We start from the raw sequence: 11,979 nt of genomic DNA, 5'->3' as shown, positions 1-11,979 counted from the left end.
CTAATCATAATTTTAAAAAAAAACTAAAATAGGAAAATTTTGTAGTAACGTAAATAAACAATAGAGAAAGGTCAACGCCTTTCCTTAAATGTGGGACCAAACTGTAAATAAAATAAAGAAGAAATCATAAAAGAACAAAACTAGTGGGGTCCATCTAGGATGAAGGAATAAATAAAATTGACGCAAATTAAAAAAATTCAGCAATTCCATAACCCTCATCAACAAAAGCTCCACACCTGAAATTCTCACTCTCCCCCTTTTTCCCCAAAAACGCTTTCAGTATATGGAAGATCTTGAAGCAGAAGAAGAAGAAGGAGAAACAGCAGAAAAAGAAGAATCATTTCCCTTCCTTCTTTAAGAACAAAGAATCAAATGAACATGCCCTAATTGCCGACTCAATAATTGTTCCAATATTATTCCTATTTATATATTTGGTTTACACAGCCTCAGAAGAATCTAAAGGGAAAGGGGTAAGAGTGAGAGAGATACAAAGAGAGCTATGGGGAAAGGACAATTTTCTATTCGCCGGAGGAAGAAAGCGATGGTGCCGCCTCCGCCGGTGGTAAATGGGGCGGCTGCCAACAATTCAATTGTGGGAGCGGCAGGGACTAGTAAAGTGGCGAAGAAGAAGGTCGGTGGAGCGAGGTTGTGGATGAGATTTGATAAGCGGGGTCAATCGAAGTTGATAGAGTGGGATAAGAGCGCTATCATCAAACGTGCTGGAATTCCTGCTAGGGACTTGAGAATTCTTGGCACAATCTTCTCTCACTCCTCTAGCATTCTTGGTAATATTAATTTCTTTTGCCCCTTTTAACTGCTTATAAATTTGTTCATGTGTTTCCAACTATAACAATAAATATCTGAACTTTTATGTTTAGCTTAACTGTAGGAAGCTTAACCATTATGTTTAGCTTACATGTGTATCTTCTAGCATTTGCTTGTACCTAGTAGAATGCTTTAAAAAAAATGTGATATTGGGTTTCGAGGAATTGAAAAGCTCCTTTCTTTTAACTTGCAGCAAGGGAGAAGGCCATGGTTGTCAATTTGGAGTTTATAAGAGCCATAATTACCGCTGAAGAGGTATTGTTGCTTGATTCTCTACGTCAAGAGGTTCTCCCATTTGTGGATCAATTGAGGCAACAACTTCCTCATAAAAGTCTTTCAAAGGTTGATGGTACTAGTGCTGAACAAGATAATGAAGGACAATTTCCAACTGCTGGAAACTGGTTATCTGTTCCAGAAGCTGTCGAAGGTCTGCAGGCTGAGCTCTCTTTTGAGTTTCAGGTGCTGGAGGTTGCCTTGGAGATTGTTTGTACATTCTTAGACTCTAGCGTGGTAGAGCTGGAGAGAGATGCTTACCCAGTTTTGGATGAACTGGCTATGAATGTTAGCACGAAGAATCTTGAGCAAGTGAGAAGTTTAAAAAGCAATCTTACTCGTTTACTTGCCAGAGTGCAGAAGGTATTCTTATCTGTTTTTTTCCCTGTTGCTATTGAAACATGATAAAGGTCTTATCTTCTAGTAATTTCTGTTCATTTCTTGACATTATGGATATAGTTTCCCACTTTGTGTAACACCCTTATGCACAAGTCAGATAATGAATAGATTTCAGTGCTAAGGTGTTCATAGTTGGCTGTTGGAAATTTGTTTGACCAGGAAAAGAACTTGTTACTTGTTGTCATCATCTAATGCAGACTTACTAGTAAAGTACTTCATATTCATTGTGTTATGGCTTATTGGGTGAACAACTATTGGTATCAGTTTGTACACCTTAAACACAAACCACGTTCAATTTTAATAGCCCTTGTTGCTCACTTTAAGTTAATCTTCCTGATGCCTCCTCTTAAGTATTGAGTTCATTTGTAGTGCAATCTGTCTGCCTTATGTTGGACCAAATTTTGCACATATACTCGGGAATGTGCTGGCTATTGAAATGGTATGATAGCCTGTACAAAACAATTTTTGGGGAGGAGACATATAAGGAGCCTTTGCTACTTTAGTTCTCTTACTTTTGATTCGTAAATTGGAGGGTTTAATATTCATGTGGGCTACATTGATGAACTCAATTGTAGTGTTCTCTTCCATGACACTTGTCTGTGCTCTGATTATTCTGTGTTATGCTTACAATGGTAAAGATTTTTTGATGATAGGTTAGAGATGAAATTGAACACCTTTTAGATGACAATGAAGACATGGCTCAGTTGTACTTGACAAGGAAATGGATTCAGAATTAGTAAACTGAGGCTCATTTGGGAACTATTGTTTCAAATAGCTTTATTCCTGTTGCACCGCATCTTCGTAGGCTTAATTCTGCCAGAAGCAGAAGTGGAAGTTTGGTGAGCAACCATTTTAATGAAAATGATGTGGAGGATCTGGAGATGTTGCTCGATGCCTACTTTATGCAGCTGGAAGGCACTCGCAACAAGATATTATCTGTAAGTATTTTGTTCACCCACCCCCCCCCAAAACCCAAAAAAATATGCTCGCATCCCTTGCATTTTTTTGCGTCTTTTTATGTTGGTAATGGCATAGACTTGTTGCTCCTCTTTCCTGTTGACAGTTACGATTATACTTTTAAACAAGTTACACATATAAGAGAAGAATTAAATAAGGTGTTCATACCTTTAAGGAACCTCAATTTTGCCCCATCAACTAGGATTTTTTTATGATATGAATCTTGATTTAAGTATCTTTATATTGAAAATGATGTCGTGTACCCTTAATTCCTCTTGATATTTGATAATGAAAAGGGGGAAAGAAGCTTGTAGTCTCCTTATTTCTTGGCTGTAAGACATGTCTTCCTCAATAGTCGATCTTTGCAGCATATTCCGGTAAAGCAGTAAGGTAAAGAAAGCTTTCCAGACTTGGGAAAGAAACTGAAGAATTAAAAGAATTGAAATAATAGCTGCATCACTTTCTTAATTTGACATTGCAATACCTTGCTAATTCCAACTGCAGATATACAGCTCTCAGTTTAATCTACTGCCTCTGCTTTTCCCTCATTTTCTTTTGTTAGGTTTCCTCTTGGGCCCCTATAATAGTCAGATGAGATAATGTGCAATGTCCTCTCTCTCTCTCTCTCTCGAGATCAATCCCCCCCCTCCCTTCATTTGGAATGAAAACCATGCGAGAGACTGGGTTATCAGGAGCTTAGCATTCTCTAAAAGACCTAATATCATCTACCAATTAGTAATGATGAATAAGTTGATGCACAATTTATTAACTCTCTCTTCTTAAGTAGTATAAGTACAATTTGTAAACTCTCTTCTTACTTTTCTGTTATTTTGGTCTGCATTTGAATCATGTCTGTGGTCTTCCTTGTTTTGTTCTGCATCCTTCAATCCCCTGTTATTGTATAATTTACAGGTCCGTGAGTACATTGATGACACAGAAGATTACGTCAATATCCAACTCGACAATCAGCGTAATGAACTTATTCAGCTGCAGTTGACACTGACCATTGCATCATTTGCTATAGCTATGGAGACGCTGATAGCTGGGTGGTTTGGCATGAATATACCTTGTACCTTATACCACACTCAGGGGGTATTTTGGCCTTTTGTAACAGGCATCACAATAGGTTGTATAATACTCTTCCTTCTTATCTTAGGATATGCAAGATGGAAGAAGCTGCTTGGGTCATGAATTCCTCTATTGTCAAGGTTTACAAGTTGTATTAATACAAATCCAGAGCTTGATTTTGCTCTGCGTGAGCCATACGTGATACCTTCACTCAATGTGCTCTTGTTATACTTGCCCTTTGCAAATAGAATACTAGGCAAGGGCTGTAGACCGAGAGGAGTTAGTGTTGCATAAGGTTAGGGGTAAGGGGGGTAAATGACCCCCCTCCCTCGGTATTTTTCTTGTAAGAAGGTACCCAATTTATTTTAGATATTTTTGCAATCAATGATACTATGCTTCTTATCCGACGTATTGAACTCAGTTCTCATCCGCCTCTCTTTCTTATGATGGAATCAAATCTTACTTCTTCTTTTTTATCCCAGCGGCCTTTCTCTCTTCATCACCAATTAGATAAACACCCTTATCTTTTCCGTTACTCAAATAAAGCCTCAGTTCTGATGTTGTGGTCCTTTGTGATTTTTACTACGTAGTTGATATTTTTACTATTAGCTAGATATGCAGAAAGCTTTCAGATGCTTCATAGAATTAGTATGTGATTATTATGTCAAGTGCTGATGTTGACTGAGGTGTTGTTCTGTACAACTGGTTTGCTATAGCACTGTTGTGATTATGCTTTCCTTGAACGAAGGGTTCTGTCTTTCGGAAACAGCCTCTCTACCTGCATAAGTTAGGGATAATGTTTGTGTACACAGTACCCTTTCTAGATCCAACTTGTAGGATTACACTGGCTATGTTGTTGTTGTTGGTTTGCTATAGCACGGTGGGAACTTGTAGCTTGTTTGACCAAGCTTTTAGAAGTTTTAAGTGCTTTTCTCAAACACTTCAACTTTCAAAAAAAGCTTCTTTTTTTTTTGAAAAAAAAAAGTTTTGGACTTGGAGAAGTTTGGCCAAACAGACTATTAATTTGAAATAAAGTCTGTACCGGAAAGGGGTCAAGGATGCCAAAACCAGAGTATATATAGTACGAGCGTTCACCCGTCACACTCTTTCCAACCTATATTTTATAAAGATTGCACTTTGTGCTTTAATATTTATATCTTACACTAGACATGATGCATATTTTGGGAAGTTATTCATTGCCCAATTCAAAAAGAAAAAAATATACACCTTTCTCAGTAAGATATTAAATAAAGGCTTGTTATTGGAAACTATAATGTGGGAGTTGGGACTGCCACAATGAGCTGTATGAATTCTGTCACACACCACTAGTTGGGTGGAATACTAAATAATGAGCTATACTCATAACAAATAATTCTGACAATTTTTAATACTAATAATATACTTTAGTACAGATTGCTAAAAAAGCCTGAGTTGGGAAACGGGTGGCATTAATCTTCTATTCATGATAATATCCATAAAAACAAATAATTATAAAATAAACGCGTTTGTTATTACTAAACTTAAAACAATTATCAACGCTATAAGTAGAAAGTTAAAAAAAGTAAAATATTATATACGTAGTAATTTTTTATCGAGGAAATATAATTTTTTTTGTCAATATGAATAAAACAAAATACTTAATTTTTGCATAAAAATAAAAATAGTCACTTTACTCTTGGCGCTAAATTCATTTTTATTTTGACATGATTGCAACTTGCAACACTTTTGATGTAGTTTTTGATCATATAATTCATTTAATAAATATCCTAGTAATATGTTCAATGTAGCCGCAAAAGTAGATTAAACTAAAATATACTATGATAAATGAACGTGTTAAATAGATTAGGGGCTGTTTCACGAATAACGAAAACTTGTGGGGCTGAGACAGTAAAAATAAAGAAAGCAATAAAACAGGTCATTTTGGGCAGTATACCTTTTCAACGGGAAAGAAGTAGATTGTCAAATAAGAAGAAGAAAGAAAGAAGAAAAAGATTGGATAAAAAAGAAGAAATCTGAGCTCCTGAATTGATTAATTCTCCATTGTACCTGAAATCACATTGCAAATTTCTTCATTATCAATTAAAGGTCAGCATTTTTCGTTGGAAAAATGAAAATATGTCCATATGTTCGTTAAGTAGTTTTTTTTTTGGTTATTTGATCGATTTTAAGGCGTTTGTTTGGTTTTTATGAAAATGTGAGCAAAAGTTGAGGAAGAAAATTTTGGAGAAAAGGTTGATCTTTTTTTTTCTTCGTGTGATTAATTGGCACTTCTTTGTTTAAGGGTGGAGAATTTGATTAAACCTAGCAAGTTTATGCTTTGAAGTTCGAGATTTGGGGAAAAAGCAGTTTTTCTTCTTCAATTTTTCTGGTCGTTTAACTGGTTTTGTATATGGCAATAATTTAACTGATGAATGGGGAAAAAATTTCTTGTCCAAGTAGCATACATAAAAAAGAAGAAGAAGATAATTTCACACAAAACTATGATTGTTAGATTGTACTCGATGATATATATCGAAGCAAGTTATGATTGTTAATTTGGTAGAAGGTTGATGAACTTATTGGGATATAAGGATGGGTGCTCATGTTATACACTATTTGTAAATAGAGATTTATCTTGAAGAGCCTGCAGTGTGGCTACACTTTGACCTTTTGATTGTTTAAATTTACGTAAAGATGGAGCGCTTTCCCATTTCCCATGGCAAATAGATAATGTTGATAAAATCAATTCGTTGTGCTGCTGTGCTATGGTTTGCATTCACGCTTTGCAGACCGCTTCAAGTGCGGCAGGTTTTGATTAATTTCTTGAACTTGGATGCTTGGAGTTTGTTTGGTCATTATTGGGAATGAACCTTCATTGACACGGAAAGAATTTTCTCATTAAGTGTACAAAGGGGGGGGGGGGTGTCTCCTCGCAAAGCTTCCATGGATTACTTAGTCATCAAACAAATGAGTGACATGAGTTTACAAGATGGTAACACATTCTGTTGCTTTGTTGTCCTTTCTAGCAGCCGAAATAGTAGCTCTCCAGGGGAAATGAGCTTATCTTTGTGCCCCACCTAGGCGGTTTCATGAGTACATCAATTGTTGCTTCCTTTCCAGATGGACTATTTCAAATAGTGAGCATCGGCGCTCCAGATTCTTTTGTAACTTTTCAAGTTTAGAATCAAACAACCTCTTACATAGTCTTGACCCAATTGGTATATTATCCAGTGATCTTACGAGGAGCGGAACATACACAAGAATTCCAAGCCAAATATGCGACTTATGGAGTCTTTCTCCTTCCAACAGAGATAATGGCAATTTCCAACCTCCTTAGCTCCCTTCCTTGTGAGATAAATTTGCTTTGCTAACTGCTTCCAGCCTGAGAAGCATACATTTAGCCTAATCTTCATGTGAAAATTCATGTTTGAGTCGTGACGTACAAAGAGAATATTTTGACCATTGCCAATACTAATATGATGAAAATAAAGTCCAAGTTAAAGCTATTTAGCTTCTTCTGCTTTTCATGTCCCAAGTGATACCAGCTGGAAGAAGGATCTAGATGAGCTAAAATAGTGCTTCTTTCTTCCACATAACAGTACAATTACGGAAAAGTCTACCTGCATGTTACAGCATTAGGAAACAATTCTTGTCCTTTTGAATAAGGTTATGAACTTGTGATTAATTTTTCTTTCCGTTGTTAATTTTTCTGTGGGTGCTTTCGCCCATTCATTTGTGGTGGTAGTCTTGGGCTTGTCCGTTAGGGCGGTTCAAGGTGTTGTCTCATTTCCAGCATAAATCACTTTGTAGATAGGATAGTCTAAATTTGGAACCATTAAATTACTTTTAGTACAGAGCTGTAGAAAACATAATGGTTTCGAACAGTTACTGGATTCTGACACAATCCATGTCCCACACATTACCTCCTCATTCCTTATCAAAAACAGAAAGGAAAAAGAAAGAGGAAATGTAAGAATGAGCCTCCTCCCCGGAGGCTGTAGCCTGTCTCTATATTTTTGATTGCTTTTGCAGTTCCAAATGGGAGGCATTTTTTCCTCTTCACCCAACGCTTGTGTTCCTTCTTCACCTTTTCTTCCTTGTTCCCCTTTTTATTCTTTCTTGGTTGCTCGGAATAAGGTATTTGTGCTTCATTGTTCCGATCCTATAAGGGCCAGAAACTCTACCTTGAAAATGAACAGAAATTAATACAAGATCTCAAAAGATTGCAAGGCTTGAAGCTCATAAATGAATGATTTAGAGATTCCCAATGGATCATCCATATTGATGCAATCTGGAATGAACCGGGAATTCCCTGAATACTCGAAAATTTCGGAAGGCTAGATTTTCTAGAAAGATCATGGTTTCTTAGAATTTGATTATATCCCATTGGCGGGACTGCTATTTGTTCATATAGTTAATGGAACAGAATGTTTGTAGTGCCTATTGTTGCTTCATCTCCTTTAGTTTTAGGTTTGGAATCTGACTCGTATTTATTGGAAAAGAAATTCGGGATTTGGTCGTGATACTTCGCTTCCTAAATAATGAGATTGTCTTTACAGGGACCCGTGTTGTTCACAAAGTGTATTTTTGTTTTTCATTTTTACTGTGTTTGCCTTTATCAAGAGCTGTTAACTTTTGAAGGTTTACTTATCCCACTTTCATATGTATGTTCTTTTTCTTATAAGGAAAATACCTGGTGTTTTAGGAAGGCTAGATTTTCCAGAAAGATCATGGTTTCTTTGAATTTGATTATATCCCATTGACGGGACTGCTATTCGTTCATATAGTTAATGGTGCAGAATGTTTTCAGTACCTATTGTTGCCTCATCTCCTTTAGTTTGGGTCTGGAATCTGACTCGTAATTATTGGAAAAGAAATTTGGGATTTGGTCGTGATACTCCGCTTGCTAAATAATGGGATCTTTACAGGGAACCCGTGCTGTTCACAAAGTGTTCTTTCTATTTTTTATTTTTACTGGATTTGCCTTTATCAAGAGCTGTTATACTTTTGAAGGTTTACTTATCCCACTTTCAAATATATGTTCTTTATCTTATAGGGATCTTGTGCGCTTTGCTATGGCGAACACTAAGGGGCCATCTAGTATGAGAAGTTTGATGTACAACGGAAGGTGCTCTTTACTGCCTCCTAAAAGTCCATTTCCTAGCATGGCCCCGTCTTATCTCGATTATGTTCCCAGTTCTGCTGTCAACCAAAAGGGCATCCTGAAACCCAGAGATGGAAATTCACATCATCAGCGTACTTCCTCTGAAAGCTGTCTTATAGAGGAGCAACCCTCTTGGTTGGACGATCTTCTTAATGAGCCAGAAACTCCTGTACGCAGAGGCAGCCATCGACGCTCATCAAGTGACTCCTTTGCATATTTTGATGCTGCTAACATTGCAGGCGTAGATTACATAGCTCAAGTGGATAACAAGTTCGGAAATATGACTCGTATTCCTTCCTGGGGGTCACAAGACTTTGACTATTACAAAGATGCTCGGCATGCTGTTTCTTATGTTGATCAAAACTCCTCAATCCAACGGAAGAATAGGACAAAGGATGCATCTTCAAATACAGTATTGCATCTCCGTAACCTTTCCTCTCCTAGGGAAGATCTCTGTATTCAGAGCTCTGGATCACCTTGCCCCCCACAAGACGGAGACAGGCCTAAATCTGCAGGAAGCGACAAGCAGAATTTAGCCGAATCTGGCAAAGGGTCTGTTGAGAAAAAAGATTCCTCTCAAAGCAAGAGTTCTTCATCAGAAACTGACACGAAACGTGCAAAGCAGTAAGTTTAAGGCACTTTACAACCCCCCCCCCCCCCCCCACACACACACACACAAAAAAAAAAAAAAAATTGGAAAGGGAAAGGGGATATGCTTTAGAAAAACACATCCATACAGAGTATGCCATTTGGATGACATGGTAAATAGTCCGTATTCATGCCATCTCAACTTGAGCTGTTTCTCTTCGGTACCAAATTTACTTCAATCCTTTCCAGTTATTTTCTCATCTTCAAGATTTTTATTCCATATTTTTGCATTCTTAAGTAACTCCAAAGTTGCGACTTATTACCACAAACGTGTGCTTAATCAGACTTCGCTTTTCGTCATCTTAACATGAATCAAGTGGCTTTGTCTAATTAAGTTGACATGGAGTATTTTTATTTAGCTGTAAATCTCTATTAAAATGTAAATTGTCCTATAATTGTGTATTTTGAGAAAAAAAAAAGTCAGTAATTTCCTTCTCATTCTGTTGGGCATTCTCAGGATGTTACTTAAAACATTTTAAGCAGCTAATTTTGCCCCCCTCCCCCTCCCCCCCCCCCAAAAAAAAAAAAAACAAAAACAGTATGAAGTTTATTAACCTTAAAAAATATCATGAAACTCAGGCAATTTGCTCAACGATCAAGGGTCAGAAAGCTTCAGTACATAGCTGAACTGGAAAGAAACGTACAAGTTTTGCAGGCATGTATCAGCTGAACCTTTGAAATATGTATACCGGCACCTTGATGTGAAATGGATGTTGCCTTTTCATAAAATTTGTAAATCTGACTAGTTGCTATGATTTCAGGCTGAAAGTTCTGAAGTGTCTGCAGAGCTTGAATTTCTTAACCAGCAGAATCTTATCCTCAGCATGGAGAATAAAGCCCTAAAGCAGCGCCTAGAAAGTTTAGCTCAGGAACAGCTTATAAAGTATTGTAAGTTTCTTTCTCTTTTGTACTGAACTATTCAACTTGTTTCCTGTGTTGTAGACTTAACTATTTTGATAAACATGTTTTAGAGCAGGTATTGTGAATGCGAACCCTACATAGCTGGGAGTTAGGTTTATCTGAATTAAGTATCATATGATTTGATGTTTTCCACTGTGAATAAAAGTATAACTGCTAGATATTGGTATCCGAGCAATGTTCAATTTGATTAGCAAAATAGCTATCTCCAGGAAATTTGGTGACAATTAGTGGTCATCCCACAATACATCATTTTTGGTGGGAGGACAATGAGCTTGCTGAAAATCCACGACTCTTTGAATTAATAATTTTGTTTAATTGCTTTTCTTTTCCCTATGTGCGGGAAACTGAAATAGTCTTCCTTGAAATCTTGTACTACTATAATTAGCAAATATGTCCCTTTGAAAAGCATAACTATGCTTGCTGGGACTCGATCGGTTATTATCTGCTATAAGATGGAAATCTGACCAGGTCAAAGTTTCTTGAGAAAAAAAACAGTGCTAGTCTTTTCTACTGCATCTGGATGACCTTAATGTGAACTTGTCCCAGTTTGCTTTTTCAAACCTTCAAATAGCTAAATTTACCTTTGTAAAGAAATACAAAGGATGAATGTTATTCTTATTTACCTTTGGAGCAATCATAGCATACATATAAACATAGATGATTGTATGATTTTGTGGAGTACGATATCGTTGTTTAGATCCTTCGTTATCATATATCTCTTTTGTACCTTTTTTTGGTAACATTGAGATTTGAGAGTTACTTTACTTGTCCAAATGAAAGAAAGAGAAGGAATGCTCGAGTTTGCAACTATAAGATGCTAAATAATTGATCTTTCTCATTAAAAAAATTGAAGCTAAATAATTGATCTTTAATTCCCCCTAAGTGGAGTTCTTTTTCCTTGATTCAAAGACTTGCAGGAAACTACCATAGTTGAATTAACTATTTTGAATTTTATGAGATACTGGTCTTTGGGATCGGAGCAGTTAAACGTTTATATAGCCGGTACTTTATTTCATCAAAAACTACCACTCATAAATTTCCCATGCAGTGGAGCATGAAGTTCTGGAAAGAGAAAGAGGAAGGCTGCGAGCATTGTATCAGCAACAACAGCAGCCACAACAACTATCTTCCAGCCATCGCCGCAACACCAGTAGGGATCTCGATCAGCAATTTTCAAACCTCTCTTTGAGACAAAAAGAGGCCGACCGTGATCCTGTTTCAGGACAACTTCACATTTGACCGGAAATTAGCTACGACTTCAATCACAGCTTACTGACTTTCCCTCGTCTGATTTTGCCATGGAGTGACAAAAGTTCACAAATTCCATTGTGTCCGCGATCAAGACGAGGTCTTGCCTCTCTTGAACTTACCTTTAATGGGGTTGCTCTTCTACTATCTAGAATTGGTTCTAATTCTTGTGACAACATGTGTCTTTACATCAACATTCGTTAAGCTTTTACGCGCACCTGGTGGTCAATGCTAAAGAATAGCATTTATGACAGTTGACTCACCTGAGGTGGTTGATTCCAGCATGTATGTTCCAAGTGATTACTCCCGTGAGAAATTAGGGTTTTCCCATTCAACAAAAACAAAAATTCGACATTCGATATGAAGAAGAAGAAATTCAGGGATATACACTTCCCATATCAAAGATAAATCTTTCAACTTCTGTAAATTCTACAACGTACGATCCCAATTGTTATCTCTTGATGATCTAAACTAGTTATCAAAATACAGAAAAATAG

At 36.9% G+C, this 11,979-nt stretch overlaps 1 protein-coding gene and 1 pseudogene across 1 annotated transcript; both read left to right on the top strand.

Annotated features, from left to right (window-relative positions):
• The first annotated feature begins 499 nt into the window (after window positions 1-499).
• LOC107774857 (magnesium transporter MRS2-4-like) lies at window positions 500-3,645 on the top strand (annotated as a pseudogene).
• Window positions 3,646-5,466: 1,821 nt separating this feature from the next.
• LOC107774853 (uncharacterized protein At4g06598-like) lies at window positions 5,467-11,936 on the top strand. Its single transcript, XM_075218150.1, has 5 exons — window positions 5,467-5,607; window positions 8,558-9,289; window positions 9,893-9,968; window positions 10,075-10,201; window positions 11,283-11,936. The coding sequence occupies exons 2-5, from the start codon at window positions 8,577-8,579 to the stop codon at window positions 11,471-11,473; spliced, it is 1,107 nt and encodes a 368-aa protein (XP_075074251.1). The 5' UTR covers window positions 5,467-5,607; window positions 8,558-8,576; the 3' UTR covers window positions 11,474-11,936.
• Window positions 11,937-11,979: the final 43 nt, after the last annotated feature.

Source organism: Nicotiana tabacum, chromosome 7 (assembly GCF_000715075.1).
Source record: "Nicotiana tabacum cultivar K326 chromosome 7, ASM71507v2, whole genome shotgun sequence".
Classification (NCBI taxonomy): Eukaryota; Viridiplantae; Streptophyta; class Magnoliopsida; order Solanales; family Solanaceae; genus Nicotiana; species Nicotiana tabacum.
This window is presented reverse-complemented; position numbering and strand designations above follow the sequence as displayed.